The following is a 23,620-nucleotide window of genomic DNA, read 5'->3' as shown; positions in this document are numbered from 1 at the left end:
ATTGTAAAAGAGTATCAGTAACGTGACTTCTTTGATGTGGGGATAAGATCCAAATCTTTCTGGGAAATGTATTGTCATATTCCCAAGGATTCCTTAGCAGATTTCCCAAAAAGAATATATTGTCTGCTTACCACTCAGGGTGTGCACATCATAAACACATAGACACAGAATATATTTGGGGTAAAGACCCCCAAATTGAAATGGGCTGAACAGTTCTGTACATATTTTCACTGTTTCTTGTGTTTTTTACAGATAAGCCAACTATTAAATTAATTTATTTATACTACTTTATACTTACTCCAACAGATACTGAGTCTGACAATCAAGGAACCATTTTGGGAAATTTGCTATTTGCAGTGTTGGAGAAAGTTAAATAATATTATAATAATATAATAACAGATACCACTCTCATATATATGTTAAATATAGAGCTAGAGCAAAGTTCAAGTTATAGCTTAGCTTTGCATAAAGAAAAGATAAAGCAGAAACACATGATTATGTTACAGTTTCAGTTTGTTTATAACTTAAATCACTATTACCAGGCCTGTTAACTATGATGCCATTTCTCAATGCACATTTCCCTAAAACTATAAACACTATTCACCAGTTTTCACTCATGATTCATAATCGTTGAGCTTTTTGTGAAAATAAAACTAAACACAAATCTCATCATATATTACTGGCTGCACTCTGTGCTCAAGCACCAACAGATTATTACTGTTTTTCCAGATTGCTTAGGCACATTCCTTAAAATAATGCTCTTTTCCCCCAAACTCTTAACACTAACTTCAGACTTCAGAAGTGTACAGTAAAGTTTGCAACTGATAAAGAACATAGAATACAGTAAAACAATTTCCATGTACTTTCATGAAGTTAGTTGGTGTGAGAGAAGAGGATGCAGAGGACAGGGTTAGATGGAGGCACATGATTCGCTGTGGTGACTCCTGAAAGGGAACAGCCCGATAGGAAAAGAAGAAGAAGATTTCAATGTACTTTATTGTCATTGATACTAAAGGGAACCTGGTTTCTGACAGAGATGTCAGACTATGGACATTGGCAGGAAGATGGACCAAAAGACATTGATAGGTTTAGGAAATAAGGTCGGTTGGGGTGGTTAGGGTGAGGGAAAGGAATTGATCAAAGCCATAGGCCCCAAAAACAGAGAGGAACAACTACTATTTGAGAAAGTTCATTTGTGCTCATTCGCTGCTGTTTTTTATTTGACTTGATCTTCAGGTTTTTGAGGTCATAGGAAATTCTCTCCAGTATCCCTGCCAACACTAGAACAGTTTAGCAAATAGATTCTCTGGAGTCTGGAAAATGAGTCACAATATAACAGATAGTGAGATAGTGAGGTACTTTATCAATAAGGGAAAAACTAAGGTAAAAGCAATCAATGCTGAATCTGTACTCATTTTGAATGGAAAGGGGATCTTTAGTTCACCTTCAATTTCAGATCAATGTGGAGGCGTCTAAGATCTTTTCATTTCGGTCTGCCAGCAGTATTTGACAAGATAAGAACTTAGTCATGTTTATCAGTATGAGATAAGTATTGCCCTATCTAGTTCATGAATGTATGTTCACGTATGGAAGGAAGCTGTCTAGTGTAACCAATTTCTGTCTCATTTTCACTTAGATCATGTGATGTCAGAATGTGAATCACCCACATAGGCTGAATAACAGAAAACTTTCCGCTACTTGAACTGATAACATCTTGTGGGTGAGCTGTAACACATCAGGTCGCGTACAGGTTTACAAGCCGACCTACTGTATTTACAAGGAGTCTTCATAAATCTTAAACTGTGGAGAGTTTGACATGACAGCCAACTTGTCTATGTGTTGCTGCGGGGTTTATTATTTTCCTCTTCTTAGATGGGAAAACACCAGAAACCCACTCATTTCTTAGAACTTCATCCTACAAAATGGCCATTTGTGGAAAGGACCAAAAAAAGATCTGAAATCTTTCGGTTTTGATACAGTACTTCTTTATTTAAGTGGGTAGTTTAGTTTAAATCACTACTGGAATTAGTAAATAACTTCACCCTGATGTATTCTAAAAAATACAGAATGACTGACTACTGCTAATTTCATGTGTTCAGTGAAGAAGAAGTTAACCAGTGGGAGATTTTCCCAGCTATCAAACATATGCAACAAAAAAATACCATACCGTGAGCTTATGGTGAAAATCTGTAATAATAGGAAAAGTTATGATCTGTAAATTTTTGAACTAAAATTAGGAAGTGGAATTTTTTGAGCCAGGCCAAGAATTGCCAGTACTTCTACTTGAGTCAGATGTTTTGATGCTTTTTCCAGACTGAATCTGAAAATCTTGTACAGTATTTCAACAAGTAAGGAGAAAAAGGTGCAGTGACTAAGTTTTCCAACAGGAGTCCTCATGCGCCGCCTGATGCAAAGTGTAATTTCCAGCCAGGAGAAAACAGCTGCTACTGTACTTGGAAAGAAATCTGTAGCTTGAAGACAGTTATCCCAGGCTCCAACATGTTTGTTTCTGGTTGTGCTTTCCTGTTTTGAGAGGTAAATATCTTGTGAAAAGGTGTTTACTACACAATATCAAAGCACTTCAGAGAGAGTTTTAAAGAAGGGGCTGTTTCACATGGCTATCCATGTGAGAATGACAGCTTGTTAGATCCTCTTTGTAACACTTGTTAATGAAGGGAGGGGAGAAGACATGCAGGTAAAAAAAAAAAGAAGATGAACTGGTTTAAAAGAATGACTGGTATGGGGACATGGACTGGCAGACGTAAGCGAATAACAAGAAGAGAGAGGACTTTGTTATGAGAATCCACGGTCAAGATAAGTTCTTGTAAATTCTGATTTGAAGCTAAGGGAGCGTGTCAAAGAGCTCACAAGGGAGGAAAGGCCAGCAAGAGAACGCTGATCATCCTGGCTTGTCAGATATGGGGAATGGTGGTAAGAGTCTTTGAGCTGAGATGTTGAATTTCACTTCTGTTTATGATACCGATGCACACAGCTTCCACAAAAAGCATTTTGTGTATTAATTATTGTTTAGTTCCAAAAATTGACTTTTCTTAGACGGATCCAGTGTCTTATAAGGTTTTTTGCTGTATATTTTAGTCAGCCATCGAGCTCATTTATGTCCTGTAAGTTGTGATTTCTTCTCATTGACTCCTTATCTGCATGGCAAAGACCGTTGTTGTTAATGTACAGTATGTATATGGTAAAGCTGTTGCTTGAAGAAGAACTGGGAAAAAGCCTAACAATAATATAGAAAGGAGTTCTACATCTGGTTCTCCTGAAGCTTTTACAGAAGAGCGAGAAAAATCAATATTGATGTAATAAAAGATCTTAACTTGCTTTCAGCGATGTGTGAGCTTTTCCCTTACACTTGTTATTTAATGGTGTCTCCAGACTGCTAATGACACCAGGGCCAAATCTCTCTGCCTCATTTTATCAGTGTGAATGTTCATTAATAATGAATAAATACACTATATATAGATCCAATTTGGACCAGGCAGCCACACATACTTTTTAAAAATGGCAGTCATTTAATGTTTGTCCGAAAGACAATACAATACAGAACCTTTGTGTCATTCAGTGAGCTGGTTTGTTGTTGTTCAGTGCTTGTGAGGTGATCTTTTTTCAATCCATGTCCATGCAGGGAGCACGTTAAACTCCACAGCAGTTGGCATTATTGTGGGCTTTGGCATCCTGCTGATCCTCTTCACTATTGGCGTAATACAATTCTGCTGCCAGTACAAATGCAAAAGGTGCAAAAAGTGCTGTAAGAAAAAAGGTGAGTGGAACTTTACTGAGTCATTCAAAACATTTCAATTTCTTTCCTATCTCTAGTGGTATTGTTTCATGAAGATAATTTTGGTGTTATCTGACCAGGTTGTGTGATGTTCATCTCCACCGCCTACACATAGCAATAGGAAGTGGATGAAATTTGTGGTCTACACACAGTCTAAAGCAAACACCTTATTCAAAACAAAAAAAAAAAAAAAAAAAGTCTCAGTATTAAGAGAAACTGTGACACTGAATCTGGGGAAGCCACCAGTGAATTTATTCATCTCATTTCTATGAATATTACACATTTCATTTATGCCCTTTGTTTTGTGGTGATTTAGGTAATTTAGCAGATTTAAACTTGTGATAAACTTGCATTTACACCCGTTATGATGGCTACACTATGCTGAACCAGTCATGGGGTTATTGACTGTGTCTTCTTTTACTCTGTAGAACCTTCACTGAAACAAAGAGTTCTCAGGTCAGTGGATGTTTTCTCACAGCCTTCTCAAATAAAAAGTTTATATCCTGATATGTAATTGTTGCATGCATATATGGGTAGTGTAAGCTTGGTGTGTTTGATTTCTCCATCTACAGCAAGGTTAGCATGAAGAAGTCTCCCCCTCCCTTCTCCATCAGCACCATCATGAAGTAGCAACTCTCTGCAAGGCCAATAACTTGGTGAAAGTTTATCCGAACAGAATGGATTGAAGCCCCATCATCTGTCTCTTTTCCATACAGCACATCTTGTTTTTTTTCTGTTCCTTTGGTATTTTGCTGCTATAATTTATGACAATGATTTAACCTGAATGTTGAGGATAGACATACCATGTCATTTTCAATTTTGAACACTGCCCATTGGCCGACCATCTAGTTGTCTTGATAATAAAATATTTACTGTGTCTTGAAATATAGCGATATTTGATGGGAAATGTTCACAGAAATTCATATTTTTACATAAAATGAATGTACCGTACATTTAAAATTGAATTTAAAATGCTATAGTTCCTGTTTCACTTTTTGTCAGTTTTGCTATTTGTCAGAAGAAACCAATCACACATCATGTTGTGGCTTCAACATGTTCACAAATATATGGCCTCGCACGCACACCCACACACCCACACGGTCATGAGAAAAATTTTTTATGAGAAGGCAGAATATCAACATCTAAACCACAGCAATAAGCCAGATGACTTTTCTTGTAAGCTGCAGGTGACTTCCCTCCAAATGCACATATCTTCTGCCTATTTGATACTTTCAATGGTTGGCGGAACCTCAATGTCTCATCGTTTTCCCTTAAAGAAGCTAGACATTTTCTCCTATCCTCCGTATCAGATGTTTTTGTGACACAAGCTGCTTATAAAAGGGTTTCTAAATGGTTAGGTTACAAAAAGGGTTCAGTCAAAACATGACAAAAATAAAACTTTGAAACCTTCTTATGACTTTAATAGAAAGTAAATTAATTCAAGTTCACTTTATTCTTTTGTATATTTTATAGTACCGCAATGTGGATGAAATCATTTCTGCAGATTGAAGATCTCAGATCTCTTTAACACATTTTAAACCATCTATAATCCAATTAAAGTACATGGAGTTCAGAACAAACAGCTCTATGCATATAATCAGTGATAATCAATGATTTATCAAAAATCTTGTCTGATAATAATAATATTACAGACTTTTTGTGATATGAGATCTTAGAAAGCTACAGCCATTATGTGCATTCCTTCTTTTGTAAATACATGAGAGATCACGAAAAGCCAGTTAAAAGCTCAGTCTCGTGTCATGGTTGCTTTGAAAATGGCTCCACAAAACCAACATTAACTTTTTACTTTGTCTATTGCTTTCATTTGATTCCTAAATAAGATTTTTTTTTTAAATATTTGCAACAACTTCTTGGTCATGCATTATTACCCTGTTTAATAGTTACATTTTCATATCTGCAAAGGGATGAGTGTATTTTTAGTAAACTGTCTGCAGCTGTGTTCATTTGCGTGGTCAAAAAGTGTCACAAACACTATTTATTCATGCCTAACTACCAGCAGCTTGTCGTTTGATATGCATGAATTATATACATCAGTGCTGCAGACTGACAAAAATGCACAGTTAAACCTTTTGCTCTTGTTAACAGAATGTTATTGCACAAAAAGCATACAGAAATTTATTTTTAAAGAGTTTTAAAAAGCTTGACGGAAGTTGTCACAGACTTACAACGTCATGGTTGAAAGGCCTTGATTAAACTGTAAGGCCCATGGGGCAAAATTTGGGTAACCTTTGACCCATCAATTGGTTACACTTTCTGTATTCTGTACATGTAACCTGCTGCCTGAGGGGATTTGCCAGCCTGCACACGGCATCTATATCATACTGCACGATACCTGCCCTGGGTCTGCTGTGTGCTAATTAATGAGTTGCAATTTGATTGAGAAATTTAGCCAAAAAGCTGAATTCTATCGACTAATAAGATGCAAGTCTAAAACCTAATTTTCATAACAGCTCTCAAGATTGGTCAAAATGTGAAAGGTCACAGAAGTGATTCAGCCGGTGAAGAAATGGTCCTCAAATGTGGGCTCAGCTGTTTGGTTCCTGGTTTCTTCTGGCAACATGCCAAATTGTTCTTGGACAACACAATGAGTGCCTTGAGTGTAGCAGGGGCCCACAGTTTCCCCTATTGAGATCAGTAATGAATGTCCAATTCTTATATTTTATGTTGAAAATGCAGCAGGTGTACAGGGCCTTTGTTTTCCACAGTTACCATAGTGAAGATGCAGTACATGCTTGTGGAATGGACACTGTTTGCTTGTTTTAGGCTCAGATATAGGTTTTGGAAAAGATCCCGGTTTTGGGTTAAAAACATTGGGCCTTTTTTGTTATGATAATAAACTAACTGCTAACTGTGGACTTTTATGACTTCAGTTCTGCAAACTAGAAACAGGTGGCTGTGGAGGGCAGTGAGTCGGGAGGGAAACTGCTCAGATGAATGCACATTACTGAAAAGAAGAAGAAGCTTTGCTCTCACCTTTATTTTTTGTTCACCAGTAAGTATTTACTGCAAAACCACTGACATGTGATATTTAAAAATTTGAAGTATGATTTCTTGCCTCAACATTTAGGATTAGCTAAACTTTGTCTCACTTCCCCTACACTTTAGGCTGTGGATGAAGTAGGACCTGTGACTGTCCCACCACAGCTGACAGTGTCCTACCACAGTCTGCTCCGTCCTAATACAGGGGGGTGTTTACCCAGTATGTCAAAATGTTATTTCACTGAGACAAATGTTGAGTATCTATGAAAGTTCATCTCACAATATGTGTTCACTATTCTTATGTGATGTGGGACTTTTTTTATACTGAGTGGAAACCTGAGAGAGGAAGTATTGGTTCTTAGTTTAGAAGCTTTGACATAACTGCTCTCATTCCTGTACAGAATTTGCATACGGGGTTCCCAAGCCCAGCTATGTGACATACAGTATTTATTTTCCAATAGATACTGCTTTGTTTTTCAGGGTTTTCCTAGTGTTGATTGAAGTCATGGGTTTTGTACCCCAACATTATGTAATGTGTTTTTCAGAATATCTGAAACTTCCAGATCATTCCATCGTGAAAGCTTCTTGTAATATCGTTGCACTTTCACTACAATGTGAAATAAATAAGTAGATTTTTTTTTACAGAGTCAATTAAATAAAACAATAGTAGCTAAAACAAATAGAAAGTCACTTGCTGTGTCAGAGAAGAATTAGTAACAAAATGCCCTGCACAAACCTGAAAATGAGAAAGAAATGTATGAGCTTTGTTTCAGTCTTTTATTGGGCACCTCTCCGCATAAAAAATATGTGGAGTGATGCAGTGTACTGTATAACAACAGGCTTACAGAGACCCTTATTTCTCCCAAAAAAGAAAGCATAAGGGGAAGGTTTGTGACAGAGAGTTTCTTTGTTAGCGTAGGTGATTTAGCAAACATTCAATCTAACTGTCAAACCGTTTCTCTGCAGTTCTCCCCGCATTAGTTTCACTTCCGGCACAAAGCATTTTTGTCACTGGTAAATATGTGAGACCGGGTAGAGTAATGTCTCTATCTTAATCGAATCTCTGTCTCGAAAAGGTCTCGAGACTATAACCAATAGTCACCAGCCAACAAAAGTGTGGTGTAACCTCTATTTCCTTCCTTTGTTCAACAACAAGGTGGTGAGTGCTTTGTTTCCTCCCTTCACTGCTCCCCTTTTTGTTTCACATTTCCAGTACCTGAGTATTTCTTTTCCCTGAACACAAAGTAGTTCTATTACACGATTCAACGGCGTGTCACATGGGGAAATGGAGTGAATTACTCCAAAATAGCAGGTCAGCATGATTTCTAAAGATTCTGGTTACATACCGCGGTGTTTCAGTCAGTTTCCAGCTGTATGTCACAGAGGGACAGAGACACATTGTTCATATTAAAGTCCCGTTCTCCCTCGACCGGGGAAAGTGAGGATAGAGATTTTAGCAGAGGAAAGTTCTCTCCTAGTTGTAGAAAGGTTTGTTCTAAGTCCTCCGTCACAACAGTGCCCGTCTGTGTTTCTCCAGAATAACTGGGAAATGTGAGTCCTGCTTTGTAAGAGTTCACAAAATCACATTTGCTGTTCAGCAGTCCGTTTTCAATGCACATTGCTCTGTATTGTTTGATAAGCTGAGTTCCATAATGGCCTTGTTTGTGGCACCATGTGCACTGACCTGCTCCCAAGCAGATACACGACTGGGGCCCAGCCCTGTAACCTGTGACCACTTCAGCCAAAACAATGTCTGGATGTATTTGTTTAAACTCTTCAACATCGTCACACACCTGAATGTGGTCAACAGAGGGGCTCTGGCTGCAATAGTTACCCCCTACCACTGACTCCTTTAGAGGCCTGCTTTCCTGTCCATCCAGAGGTATGGGCGACGAATCGAGCTGGAAGCCCATTCCTACGCCACTGTCCTCCCTTTTTCGAACTGTGTTAGTATTAGTCCTCTCGTCCTGTGTGGGGTAATCTGCCTGACAGCTCGTGGAGCCCTCCGATCCTCCCAAGCTCTCACAACCACTGTCGTCTTGTCTCGTAGGAGGACTTCCTCCATTGTTTGCGGCAGAGTTGGACTCTATGCTGATCCCACTGTCCAGGCTGGTTCTCCTGTCCTCCTCCCCACTGTCTTCTTTCACTGTGACATGTGTCAATGGGTCTTTGACACAGTTTTTGGCTTCTGTTCTCTGGTGACTGGTGAGGAACCACCCTTTGTCTGTGACAACCTCCATAGTCCCTTCGCCAACAGCGAGTGGAAGCCAGCCACTTACAGGAGATTTCTGAGGTAGGATGAGAAAACACAAGTTTTTTTAATATTCAGTAAAATACAAAGTCACATTCAAGATCAAACGTTTGTGTTACGAGCCAGCTCTGCTCACAAAGGTGATACAATGAGCTAATTACTGTACTTTGTGAGCTGCCCTTTCTTGTTTTGATATTGCTTTTCACACAGTACATTTTTGCATAACTGCAGTTATTCCCAGTTTCCTCAAATGCAATAAACTTACCAGTACAGCAGGGGTTTTCACTGGTCCTTTCAGGTAACACAGGAGGACGGCTGCCATGATAGCAATGAGTGTCAGCACACCCAGGATAGACAGGGATGATACAGCAAGTATGAACCATTCTGGAGGGAGGGAGAAACAAAACACAACATTTATGACGTGCGAGGGTGTTACAGAGTTGAACCTGCAACATAGACTATTGCCACACAAACACAGTCATGTTCTCCTTACCTTGCTCTGGTAAATGCAGACACTGTTTAGGGGACATGTTGCTGGTGTAGAGAGCTCCATTACCTTCTACCTCGATGCTGACACAGTACTCATTACCCCAGTGGAGAGGACTGAAAGTCTGAACTCTCTGGTCCTCCTCCACATCATCTTTCAGGTAAGCTTTTGTAGTCTGTAGATGTGAAAATCAAATGTTCAAAACAGGTCAAAACATGTTATTTTACAGAGCACATTGTACAATATAACCCAGAATCAGTAGGCTCATAATCATTCAGCTAACCAAGCTTAATCCGGATTGTTGAAACATTAATTACAGCTTGGCTGTATATTGATAAATCACTGTTGACTTTTACTTGCAAATAAAAATGAAGCATTTGGTCTGTTTCTCATTGATCTGTCAATCAATTTATTTGTTGCAATTAGTCCCAAAACAAAGTGTGACTGCTGTTTTCCATTAACAAACCAAAAGCTGTTCATACCTTATTATTTTCTCCTCTTTCCTCCAGGTAGATGGTGTAGGTGACCCCATAGGGAAAGAGCTTTCTCAGTATAGGTTTTTGGTGAACATAAACTGATAACGTGCTGGACGTAGCCCACAAAGTGAAGGAAGGAGGCAGCAATTCACCTATAGCAACAAAGGTGAGAAAATACAGTTATTCAATTTAATCAGCGAAAATACAATCCCACACTGAGGCCACACCACAGTGACAACTATGCTCACTTTCAGATGGAAGAAATCTCTTGCTTGTCCATGAAGAACTATCCTCTCCTCTGACCAGCTGAACCTTTACTTTGTAGGAAACACGATAGTCATGTATAAGGCTGCTAAGGTCACAGAAAGTCCTTGTGATTCCTGTGCAACTGTCCACCTTTTCCCATCGATCAACGTACCTGAGGACAGAAAACACACAGGTTAGAGTCAGTCGGCCATACAGGCCCAATTGAAATCAACAATACAGTGTATAAGTCTCCTAAAAAATGATTAAAACCAATGGCCTACTTTAAGTGTTTTAAAATAAAATTATTCAAAGCAGCTCCGAGGAAAGTGGAAGTGCAAGAGAATTCTGAGAAATTTGAATAGCAAAATAATGGGAAGTAGGTTCACAGGACACCGTAACTCTGTCTGTCATAGCTGATATTTTGAAGGTAAACTTACTTTGCCATTTCGACATTGTACTTAATGTCTGAAGAGATGTCCGCAGGAGGTTTCCAGTGGACTATTACCTCCCCATCCAAAATATTCACCACCATATTTGCAGGCTGAGGAACTCCTGTCATAGAAGAAGTAAATATGAAATAGAGCCATAGTGTTGTACATTTACTGTTCAGTACCAGGTGATACAGTAATTTTATTAAGTTATCATTCATAATGATTTATAATGAACACATGGTAAGAGGAGAAAAGGGAAGTCATTTTGCAGAACGATGCAATGATCATCATTTATGGGATCTCTGACCATACTGATTCTGTGGGTGTTTATTAAAAGGAACAGAAATTTACCCATTTCCACCCTCAAGGTGGGATTTAACTACCAGAGTGGAGCAGGGACATGCTCTTGTACATGTATTGTTTCTGCAAAAGTTTATTCCAACTCCCCAACGACTCACACATACGCACTTTTATGATGAAAATCTTATTTCAGAAGAAAAAGAAAAGGAAAACTTCCAGAATTTCTCTATTTGAATTTTACTCATGTCCATAGGTTAAATACATAAATATTTCCAGGATAAGCCCAATTTTAACTAAAAAAATAAATAAAGATTAAAGTCTAATAAAAGTTGTTAATTACCTGACACACAGTACAAGCCGATGACCAGTAAGAGAAGAAGCAGTGTCTTTCTTCTCGCATCCATTTCTGATTTCAGGCGCAAAATCACCATTTAGTCATAATCCACAAAAGGTTGTCAGTAAAGTTTGTTAATCCACAATCCACTGAGGCAAATGTGACTGTAGAAACATCTTTTCTTCTCAACAACACCACGTACCGGTTTAGAATGTAAGACGGTGTTGATGTATGTAGCGGGAGATATCTGTTCTCTAGCAACACTGATTTTTGGATAAGAAAGAAGATGAGCCACTTTGTTTTCACCGAATGACTTATTTACATAACTCACACCAAAGACCTTCCTCCGCTTCTTTTTTGCTCAGCTCACTCCCTTTAATGATGTGTTTCCTGTGACAACATCAGTGACGCAGCCCCTTTGGTTTCATCTCCCTCCTCCGGTCTCTCATCAAATCTCTTTTCCTTCCTCTTTTTTCCCTTTCCACACGCTCAACAGGCTGATGATGTATAATGAAGTAAGTCTGCGGGATGTAAAACAAAACATAAAAAACAGAAACACTGCAGGACTGTACATGCCTCTGAAACAAAAATAGAGAAGTGCTTAGGAATTTCCCTTTGACAGTTTTGCAGGCAGGGAAAGATGGGCTTTCTGGTGCATTTAGAGATTTAGTAATTTTACTTTCTTCAATAAAAATGCATTTTAAAGAAAGAAAAGCACCTCATTTTGCATCTATTTTTTAAAATCTGTATATGTTACAGCTGTGGTTAGCTGCATTGCAGATGATTTTGTAAAGAGCAGGTGAAGAACTGTTAAAGACAGAGCCTAGCTAAAGTATACATTAATTATGTATATGCAGCAGTGTGAATGAATAGGCTTATTTTCAAACTTGATGAGTCCAACAAATCTAAATAAAAGATGTAAAAGATAAGCTCACTCGAGTTGTTGCTAGACACAAGTTATATGTTCATATGAGTTGTGATCATGTAGGTCTATTATAACTCTTTGTATCATGAGCTACAATATGGAGCTTATGGTGTTTTCCTTTATGGGTAATGTCTTAAAATGAAATAAATAAAATCTTTTAAATGAGGTCTATCTTAATGTTAACCAGAGTGACATTTACGCAGCCACAACCTTTCCAAAAACGTGTAGGCTGCTTATTGTATCTCAAACCATGGGGAGAGTTAACGTATCTCCAAACCTGATCTTAGTCACAAAAACAGCAACCTAATTTTTACTCGAATTTCAAAAGAAAACGTTTGCTTTAAAGGTTATCATTGGTGAATATGTTGTTACAAAACAATACTCATTCTTTGAGTAATATGGCTTCACATTCTGTACTGTAGTGACTATTAGTATTTCTTTTCTATAGGAACTTCGGACAAGGCCTGACAATTTCACACATCAACCAGCATGTATTTCCTGTGTCTGCTGCACTGCTCAGCAATAAATATATAATAAAAGATGGATTTATTGCCCTAAAACTGTATTTTTACTGCTGAGCCAAACACTTGTCTCAGTTACCTCCTCTGTTCACATTTGTTTCAGCCTTTGCCCAAACGTCTCTCACGACCTTGTACAGTAACTAAACAAATATTTTCCTCCCTCATGAAGCTTGAAGTTTGCAAATAATCTTCATTATGTTTATGATTGGTCCCACTGGAACTGCATTTATAAGTTAATAGTCTGCAGAAAACCTGCTTTACTGCAATGAGGAGGATGTTCAGGAGCAGAAGCTGAATTATTAGTTGATGATTGTTTTACTGTTTTACTATAAACTTATTGAGAAATCTATATTTAAACTGTAAAAATATGTGTTCAATTCTGAGAAAGCACTTTGCTCTTAATTATAGACAAAAATATCCCCTAAGTTCCCTACGTGTTTCTCACCTCTTGTTCACAAGTGACTGTTGAAGTTTTAGTTCCTTGTGTTGTCTTATTTCAATTTCTGTTTAGCAGATAGGCCGAGAACTGCTGAGTCAATATGACCTGTAGGAGGTCTACTTAAATGAGAGACTTTTATCACACTATTGGGGGTGCGCAGTCATGCATATTAGAAACAACTGTGTACACTGTTACCCTCTAGTGGTGTTATAGTGAACACATCCTCACCTTAAATTTCTGGTGAGACCACAAGTGTCACTGGTGAAACTCAGTAAATCACTCACTATGTCCATGATGATAAAATATAGACAGACCCACTCAAAGACTTAAAGAATATCAAAGGTCTTAGAATACAGACAAACAATAGCTATAAATCACCACAAAATGACAAAAAATATACAAATCATTATTCTAAATAGATGAATAATGAGACACAAAACTTCTGTTTAGAAGACAAGTCCTTGCTTTCAGTTTCTTTCTCATGCTTTTTTATGTTGTACTGATGTGCTTAACATTCATGGTTATTTATTTTCATATTACCTGCTTTACAATGTTGCTTCTCATTCACACACGCAGACCTGCTGTGCAAGGTGCTTACCTGACCCACCGATCTTGCCCAACGACACTTAGCCTGGACCGGTTGTGAACTGCCTTACCATCTAAGCTAATGCCGTAAGTATGTGTTGTATCAGGATGAATGATGCAGAACTATTATGCTCTGAGAATTAAAACTGTTGAAACAGAGACAAGCTACTAGGGGAGATAAAAAAAACCAATTACCGGCTGCACATGGGGTCTCCAGACCTGAATACGTTATAAACCAGGCATTACGGCAATGGTGAAAAGAGAGAAAACAAAAATTGAGGGTAAGAGACTAAAAGTCTGCTGAAAGACTTTGGGGAACTACAGAGAACTTTGAAAGTGAATCAAAAAAAGTGAACAGAAACAAGAACCACTGTGTCAATAACAAAAATGTTAAGATGCTGAAAATCACAAACAGAAATGAAACAATACACTCATACCCACTCATTTTAAGGAGTGCACTATAGATCGTTTCAGTCGTTCACTGCAGAAAAGAAAGTTTGAACGCTGCTTTAAAAACACATTTTACTTTGCTTTAATAATTCTCACGGGCAAACACAGAGAGACAACCATTCACACTCAGATTCACACCTACAGGCATATGTGAACCCATGTGAACACATACGTTCACATGAAGAATTTCCAGCTGCAGCCATTTTGTACAAAAGTCAGAGTAAACTCTGAGCAGTTAAATCATTCATATAAAAAGCTGAAATATGTCAAGTCAGGACAGCAACAATGTTTAGATCTTCTAAATTGGCTTGAAAATCCAAACTACATATTCCAAGTTGAGTTAACGTGAAATTAAGAAAACTGATTACATTCACATTATTATTTCGGGAAGTTGGTCCAAGTCCAGTCAGGCCTGTTGCCACTGAGCAGCTTTAATTATTACATTTATTTCCATTATTCACTGAGAGACCGTAATTTATCCAGCATTTCCTCAAACTGTCGTTCCTCAAAGTGTTGTTGGGCAAAATTTACCGGTAGGACTTTGGAGAGGCTGAAGTGTCAGCTGGTGTCATTTAAGCCATAACTGAGTTTAACAATATCTGGCACCTTTGCCGGACACACCCGTCTCTGGAAGAAGATGACTAAAACTCGAGAGACGGATGGAGACTGGAAGGAGGAGGTGTTAGGGAGGGAGTACTAAGACAGACTTACCTGTCATTGCTTGGATGCAGATCAGTGACAAAAACACAGTTGCATAGAAAGGAAAGGTGTTTACCGTGTCACCACCATGCTCTAACCACTGCTCCGTGACTAAGTAAATACCTGGACGTGAAAAAGTATCTACCCACCTGCTCTCACCACTCTCCACTCTTTGCTGCTTTGGGTCCGATGGCAAAACATGACGCGGTAGGTTCTCCCTCTGTGGGTCTCTTATACTTGTACAGTAAGACACAAAATCCTTGTTCTTCTTGCCACTGAGTATCTAAGTACTACTCAAACAGTACTTGCCGGCGGGTTAAGGCTGGTTCTTGCTCTCTGTAACCACTTTACAGTGTTGGAGTGTCCTGTGTTGTCTGTCAGTGTATGTGGCCTCCAGAGGGGTTCAGGGTGTTGTAGCTGTGCAGAGATTATACTTTAATTAGTGTTTCAATATCCAGCAAGCAGGAACAGAAATATACCGTAGATTTTGCCAAGAAAAAAATGCTCGGTTTCATCTTTTTGCCAATGTATATTCAGACATAAAAACAGATTATAATTTAGATTTATTAATCTCAGGAAGTAGGGAAATTTTCTCAGCACAACAATTTATGTGTTTAAAACCTTTTTAGATGCATTGTGTGGCGTGTTATGAATTCAATTTAACCATCTAAGGATAACAGGTGCAATATGCTCTAAAGAGTGCAGAACTATATTTTTAAGAAGCATGCCATGTACTCTTTTGCTACACAGGTTGAAATGAAAAGGTTTATTGCTCTAACTCAGTCTACTGTTTAATAAAACAGAAATATTACATATGTGTTTGTCAAGGTCTGATAGTACACAGTATGTTGGAAATGCAGTGGCCTGATTCTGTAACTTTATCTTAGCTTTTGTTTGGGCGAAACAGACATTTTAAATGTCATACGAGTCCTCTTGTTTCTCCTGTATTTTTTTCCAGTATTTGCTATGATAACAGTCACTAGACAAACGGGGTAATGTGATCCAAGTGTACTGTATTCTGCTGGGAAATACAATGAACCTGCTCCTCCACCTATTTCAGCTCAGCCCTTTTGTTCTTTAAGTGGGGTGTAAACTGTCTATATATGTGTCCATCCTTACTCCGTACAGTGCCTTAATTTATTTTTTAACGTTGAATTAAAACTTGCTGGTTTGGTTGACATTAGTACATTCAGTCATCAAGACAGTGACAGAAACTGGCAACAGATGTCGAACTAGTCAATTTACTAAAAAATAAAGTAGTTTATCATTTTGCTTATATTATTTGATGAAGTTATTCGTATATAGCTAAGCTCATGGAAACAGCCTGGCTTTGCTCACCAGCACCCATAAAGCTGGGAAAGAAACATATTATACTTCATTTTCAGATTAATGAAATGTCCCACCATTCCGGTTACAGGTTTGTAATATTGCCTTATTCAGTATGGTACAACCACTGGAAACAAATTCATCCTTAAGTTTACTTGCCCTGTTCTGTCAGTGTGGTTTCTGGCACAGCATCCTGGTTTACAGTAGATACATTTCTACTGCATTGAGCAAAGCAGAAAGTGAAAACGAACCAGTGTGGAAAACGGTTTACTGTGACAAAAAGTCGACTTCTAGAAAAAAGGGGTGTATTACCAACATTGGAAGCTGCTGTTTTATCAGGGCAGACTCTGACTAACGTGTGTCTGTTTTCATCATGAATCATTTACAGTCAACTCACAAAACAGCGCTGTCGCCACTGCATTGGATCAAACCATTAATTTTAGACACTTTCCTTTCTCCTCGTTACCTCTTATTAGTGAGATGTACCAGTCCCAAAAAGTCACATACTGTTTACAACCTTTGTTTGATGTGCTTGATATTGCTACTGGGAGCATTGAAACCAAAAATAGACATTGTAGCAATGGTAGAATAAGGAAATGAACTTTTTAAACCTGATAGTTTAGTAATAGTAACTGTTGCCAGGAAACATTATTTGTGTCTTTGTGTGTCAGGTTGTTACCTAGGTGTGGACTTAGGTTTAGACTTGATAAAAGTGTGAGAATTTCACGGAGGACAATGGGCTACATGGTCACTGTTGGCAACCACAAGCATCCGAGTTATTTGCCTCCATATCTATTAGCTTTCAACTGATATATTTTTGCCTATTAAATGTAGCTTGATGGCTTGTTTCCAAGGGTAATAGAACTGCAGTAATAGAGACAGATTTTACATCACAATATGTTCATTAGAGTGAAACACTTTCTAGACAGTTACCTTTTCCTGTTGCTCCTCATTTATAACCTTTTACAATTTTTCTCACAGAACGACCCCCCCCCTCCTTACTACGCCTTCGATGTGCCCCCAGAGCTCCCCTTTCAGCCTTATCGGGAGGTGGTGTGTGGCCTGGGTCCAGGCCTAACACCTCCCACCCAGACACATTACATCCCTCAGTATCCACCCTTTGTGGCTGTTCACCAAGTTGCACCACTAAACATACGTGAGTGCACACATTTTCCTTGAAATTCAACAGATGCGAGTGTATGAGCAAAATATTATTGACAGAGTGCTTTGAGGATTGTTATATAACCTATGTTTTTGTATTGTCTGTATCCAGCCCATGGCAGTACGAGAAAGAGTTGCTGTAATTGTACTGGACGCTGTTACGCAGGGTCAGGGGGAGCCTTAACAGTGCTCGCTCTGCTGGGACTGGCCATCTGGCTTGGTGGTATATTTTACATTGTCATGCAGTTCACTGGACATCATCGTTTATATTTATCTCCTGCTTCTTTAAATAATGCTTTGAATCATTCAAAATACATAAAGTATTTGACATAAGTATGTGCAGTTTTTAGTGCATGTGCATTTTTTTTTTTTAAAGAAATAAACAAAAAGAATAGCTAGGCATCACCACGCAGTCACTCTCATCAATGGCCACTGTACCCCAATGACAGTTCGTTATGGCAGCAATCTGGTAAACACTATCATCTACTATGAAGAGGAAGATGGTCACAGAAGTGAGAATCCACTATTGCCAAAGTATGAAAGCTGCCCCAGCAATGCAGTTCAATGTGATGGGATAAGAGACTGCCAACTGGGCAGTGACGAAACAAACTGTGGTGAGTAGGTACACACACACACACACACACACACACACACACACACACACACACACACACACACACACACACACACACACACACACACACACACTCTGTGAATCAGACTAATACAAAAACAGAAAGGGAAACAGCCCAATGAGCATCCCCAAATTAACAAACAGTCTAAAAGTTATTGTACTGAGTTCTTAGACACACAGTAGGTTTGGGAGCCGGGCTATTATTTGATGACAGGGAGATTTATTGGCAATAGTAACAAAAGGTTGAATTAACCCCAGCATTTGTAAAAGATGTCAGCACCAGGGAATTCTGTGCATACAAAGAAAAGTGAACATGCTTGCATTTAATGAGTCTTCTGTTAGTTTTGATTTTAGGTGTAAAGCCAGAAGTTGCAATCTTATTTTGTTTACTCTTGTATCTTCCCCAGTGAGGTTTGGTGAGGACAATGGTCTTCAGGTCAAGACAGCTCAAGATGGTCGCTTCTTACCAGTGTGTTATCAGGGCTGGGACCAGAGCTTTGCTGACCAAACCTGTGCACTGCTGGGCTTCAGAAGGTGAGGAATCACCACTCAGGTCACACATAATTTAGTCTAAGCCAACCAGACCGTACTGTAAGTGTGCTGAACAACACTGATAAAAAGCTCTGAGAGCAGTAGCTCTAAATACTGAAATCCTCTTCAAATTGGCTCTCCAACATCAAAATATATATTTCTATTCCTCATTTTAATCTGCTCAGACTTCAGGTTGCAGAGATCTAGCTCAGTCATTTTTCCAGGTCCAAGTATAACAGCAGCAGGCGAACGTGAAGCTTTCTATCTCCCACCTGTAATTTAGCCACTGAGCTCCATCTAATTCCTCCTCACCTGCTGCTGTGTGCTTGGGGATGAATGGCCTCCCTGTGGCTCCCTCTGGGTTGTCTTAGTGTGACAGAACCTAAATGAGTTTTCTTACCGAATCAGGCACTGTTTCGACAAAATGGGCCCTGTAACTGCAAGTTTATCACTTTAGTGTTCTGAACTGGTTTTCATTCTATCGTCAGATCTTATGTCAGCAAAGCAGTTCCGTCCCAGGACTCCACTGGTTTGACATTAAGCTACAAGTTGCCGGGGCCTATCCAGGGTCTGGTTAAAGTCAGGTACACAGTATCACTGCTTTGTCACTTTTCCCATTCATTCTCAGTTCCGTTGTGATCTAATCACCCTCAGTTTATCATAATGTATCAATATTTGTACTGTAAATGCAGGTGAAAATACAATAGCTGCAAATTTTTCTGTGTGGCTTTTTTAGGAGATGTTTATAATAATACAAAAGAAAAGCAGCAGCACAGATTACTGTAAGGACTCATATTAACTAACATGCTTTTTCTGATTCTGGCATTACACAGTTCTTCCTGCATAGGCCAGAAAACAATCTCCCTGCAGTGTGTGGGTAAGGATCCTCCATCTGTTCCTACTGCTATGTGTCACACAGTCACACATGAGCCCTGTCTCTTTCTCTGTTACCATCACACACTCAAACAGCAAACGGCATGTTTAGCCATTTGATGCCACAACAACAAAACATTATAAGATTTAAACGACTTATGAATAAATAAGTTTTAAAATAAAAATTGCTTTGCCTTTTTACTGTTTTCCTCTGGACCAAGAGAAAGACACAGAACCATAATTAAAAACAGGACCACTGCAACACAAAAGCAATTAAGCTCAGCAATAAAAGACAAAGGAAATGGAGCGATGAAAAATAAGAGCTCTTAAATAAGCAGCAGTGTTACAGTATGTAGTGAGCTATGATGACAGAATTTGACCATGATTTTGGGATCACGGTCAAAAGTTGGCTGTGAGGATGTGACACAATTAATAATGGTCCAGTCTTAGTTTTAGTTTTAGTTCCAGCCCCCCTCCCCCTTTACAAAAGGATGACTTACTGTATACAGTTTAATGGCCACTGGGTGAAAGGGTCTCCTGTGGTGCTCTGCTTTGCACTTGGTAGTAATCAGTCTCTGGCTGAACATGCTTCTCTGTCCACCAACACACTGTGCCACTCTACTCTGTAGAGGGGAGGGAGTCATAGGACTCACATTGGACAGTAGCCTTCTCTCAGCCATGACATGTAGGGTCCAGCTCCTCCCCCAGAACAGAACCAGACCTCCTGATCAATTTGCTCAGCCTATGGTGTCTGACCCCTTCATGCGGCTGCCACAGCAGACAATATTCAGCATGTTCCTTAGCAGATTTAGCAGATTGTCTGTGGAATGTGCTGCGTCTAGGGACTAGCATATTGAAGACATAATGGAACCACAGAGACGAAATGTAACTGTTAAAAATGTTTAATAGTAATTGGCACAACAACATACTGTATTGTACTGCCAGCTCCCCCTTTCATGCATGTTTGCCTAAGCAGTTTTCTCATTCTTCTGGTTTTGTACAGCATCTTACATTATCTCTCCTTCCTAGACTGTGGTCAGCAGCAGGCAGCATCCCGGATTATTGGGGGCAGTGTATCTAAGATGGGTCAGTGGCCTTGGCAGTTGTCGCTCCACTTTAGGGGATACCACGTGTGTGGTGGGGTTCTTATCGCTCCTGATTTTGTGCTAACTGCTGCCCACTGCTTCCCCAGGTAAGTGACTCAAGAATATATTGTTTAGTCCTAAAACAGAATTCATACATTGTTGAGAGAAGGAATGCTTATCTAAATTCCAGTGAAACTGCACAGATTCAGATTCTTCTTAGCAAAAGTATGAGCACCTGGGCTAAATCCGTATGAGTCAGTTGCATACCATCGCATCTGTGTTGCAGGAGCAACAGCTTGGTGCTCTTAGTGGAGAACTGGAAAGTGTATGCTGGATCAATATCTCTGGAGAAACTACCTCCCCCTTACCTGGTGAAGAAGATCCTTCTCAACGAGAACTACAACAACAAAACTAATGACCAAGATGTTGCTCTGCTCAAACTTACATCTCCAGTTTTTTTCACTGGTCAGTTACATTTGCTCTGCAAATGTTTTTGCCTCTCTGCTATGTCATACTGGTAATCTGATTTGAACAGCCCAGTCTATTTGTGCATGTGAGCATCTCATCTATCTGCGTACACATGTTTACTGGTAAATTATTTTTGTGTTATCAAGATAAAATCCTGCCAGCTTGTCTGCCAGCTTTTGACAAGCAATTTCCCCAAGGAACCAAATGCTGGACATCAGGCTTTGGCACTACTGTTGCAGGATCAGGTAACAAATTTATCCGAAAAATATAACTAATTACATAGTCAGGTTTATTTATTTTATTGGGTCAACTGCAGCGGAAAGATGGGTTGAAAAACTGTACAGTTGTATGGACAAGTAACACTATGATGTGATTATGTTTCCTGCATATACTGTATTAGGAAACTAGGTCGGGAAAATATGTTTTAGCCTCTCTGGTATAATAACAAATAAATGAATTCATGTGACACTAGGCCTGGTCTTAGGCAGGTCAATGGGAGAAATACAATTGACAACAAAAAATAAATATATAAATGTTTGGACCACCTAAGGGAACATGGATGACCTGTCAGAGAGTGACTGATGTATGTCCTCTGCGTATTGGTGCCAACCATAAAATGAGAATGCAGGTGTGGAACAGCTGCCCCCTAACAGGGAAAGTGAATATACACACTGCCAAGAATAGTCATGTCTGAGAGTAATGTGGGGAGAAAAAACAGTTGGCTAGTCGTTGCTATGACATTGGATGTATTTACCAGTTAATCTTATAAAGCTTCACATGCAATATAGTTAACAATGCCTGCATATTTGTTTCTCCAATACAGGCATCGTGTCCAGGAATCTGATGGAAGTGCCTGTGAACATCATCGATAGTCAGCAGTGTAGCAACCCACGGGTGTATGGAAGCTCCATCACCAAGAACATGATCTGTGCTGGAGACATGGAAGGTGGCAAAGATGCTTGTCAGGTACTGAGGGATAAATATACTGTACAATGATCTTTTAAGGTCCAGCAAACTTTGGAGCAAAACCTACATTAACTACGCATAAACAATGTTTTCCAGGGTGACAGCGGTGGACCTTTGGTCTGTCAAGCAGACAGTCGATGGTACCTGGTGGGCATCACCAGCTGGGGAACTGGCTGTGGTGAGAAAAACAAACCAGGCGTCTACACCAAAGTCAGCAGTGTTCTCTCCTGGATCTATAGCAATATGCAGGTATGAAAAACAGATGGAGCAACAAAATAGGGTTTGACATCAACAGGAATCAGGATGCATTTAGACTTATTGTTGTTTCACACTCTCACCATCTCAAATCCCCCGTGTCTCTTACAGCAAGAGAGACCATGATGTCCCTTTGTTGGTGGTCTGCTTCGCCGAGTGAAGTCAACAATATGAAGTTGTTTTAGAGACATGGATGGTTTCATACATACTGCGGAAAATGAAGTGATGTGGATGTATCATAAACACAAAGACACAGGGGTGAAAGGCTTTGGGTTGGGGGAGCTGAAGACAAACAAAATGCACAAAGTGAATTTGCTCTTTGTGTTTTGTCTTGCCTATAATCCTTCTCTATCACATGGCTGTTATGCACATTACACTACCTGAGTCTGGTTATTGATTAATGGTAATCAATGCACAGACCTCAGTGTTGCATTCATGATTTTACTCTTCTGTCTCTCGGTGTCTCAGTTATATGGTACAATTATGTTTTACATGTATGTGTTGAATGAGCTGTCTGTGCCAATCAAACGGTTTGACAATGATACACTAAAGTGGGTGTACGATTGTAGAGGTGTGTTTTTTTCTCTTTAGGGCACATCTCAGGCTTTTCAATGTTAACTATTGTGAAGAACGCGTTACATGTTCTCTATGAAGAACGTTAACGTTGTTGCCCTTACTGAGCTAGCACTCTCCGTACCTTCTCTTGTACTCACACTGTGAACATTTTCAGAAATTGTTCTTGGATTGTATCTCCACATGCGTGTCGTTTGTGTCATATTTATGTGTTTAAGGCATGTTTTCAACTGAATCGTCGACATGCCTTAAAGGGCAACTTCACCAATTTTCAACTTGCTTTCTATGGCTTTAGTTTAGGGTGTAAATGTACATTAATGCTTTTAAACTGTGTTTCTAGCTGAAAAACTCCTCCAGATGACATCACCCGAAGGAGTTTTTTATTATTCAGGAGTTCAGATGATTCCATGTAGAGGAGTTTTGGAAAAGCAGTTTGACCATGATTCCAAACTCCATAGTAAAAGCAATGTGATGACATAATCTGAAATGATGGTTTCTCCAAGTGATGTCATCTGGAGGCATTTTTCAGCTGGAAGTAGAGAAATATTTTAATATGGGCAAGTCAGAGAGATTTTAATGACATGTACTACCCATGCTGAACCAAGCTCAATATCAGTGAAATTGTACTTTAAATGTGGGAGTCTGAGCATACAAAATGCAAGCTTGTAAAGTAAAAATCATGCAAAATCCTTATTAAGGAGTGATTATTGATAGGCTGAAGCCTGGTCACAAGACCCTCACAGGGTGTCAATCAATTATGAGGCTGGCATAATGCTGGGGAGGTGGTGTGTGCATGGGAAAGAGAGAGAAA

At 39.2% G+C, this 23,620-nt stretch overlaps 2 protein-coding genes across 2 annotated transcripts; one reads left to right on the top strand and one right to left on the bottom strand.

Annotated features, from left to right (window-relative positions):
• Positions 1 to 7,551: 7,551 nt before the first annotated feature.
• On the bottom strand, positions 7,552 to 14,069 carry il10ra (interleukin 10 receptor, alpha). Its single transcript, XM_067507035.1, has 8 exons — positions 13,984 to 14,069; positions 11,325 to 11,839; positions 10,691 to 10,805; positions 10,256 to 10,425; positions 10,014 to 10,159; positions 9,538 to 9,706; positions 9,310 to 9,428; positions 7,552 to 9,081 (listed from the first exon to the last, which is right to left on the bottom strand). The coding sequence occupies exons 2-8, from the start codon at positions 11,413 to 11,415 to the stop codon at positions 8,149 to 8,151; spliced, it is 1,743 nt and encodes a 580-aa protein (XP_067363136.1). The 5' UTR covers positions 11,416 to 11,839; positions 13,984 to 14,069; the 3' UTR covers positions 7,552 to 8,148.
• An 856-nt stretch (positions 14,070 to 14,925) lies between these two features.
• Positions 14,926 to 23,516, top strand: tmprss13a (transmembrane serine protease 13a). The gene is made up of 13 exons (XM_067508178.1): positions 14,926 to 15,144; positions 17,245 to 17,419; positions 17,537 to 17,647; positions 17,874 to 18,038; positions 18,466 to 18,592; positions 19,078 to 19,173; positions 19,423 to 19,466; positions 20,492 to 20,654; positions 20,834 to 21,012; positions 21,162 to 21,260; positions 21,839 to 21,981; positions 22,078 to 22,230; positions 22,348 to 23,516. The coding sequence occupies exons 1-13, from the start codon at positions 15,127 to 15,129 to the stop codon at positions 22,360 to 22,362; spliced, it is 1,488 nt and encodes a 495-aa protein (XP_067364279.1). The 5' UTR covers positions 14,926 to 15,126; the 3' UTR covers positions 22,363 to 23,516.
• Positions 23,517 to 23,620: the final 104 nt, after the last annotated feature.

Source organism: Channa argus, chromosome 6, assembly GCF_033026475.1.
Source record: "Channa argus isolate prfri chromosome 6, Channa argus male v1.0, whole genome shotgun sequence".
Taxonomy (NCBI): domain Eukaryota; kingdom Metazoa; phylum Chordata; class Actinopteri; order Anabantiformes; family Channidae; genus Channa; species Channa argus.
Note: the sequence above shows the minus strand (reverse complement) of the source record. Positions and strands in the feature narration are given on the sequence as shown.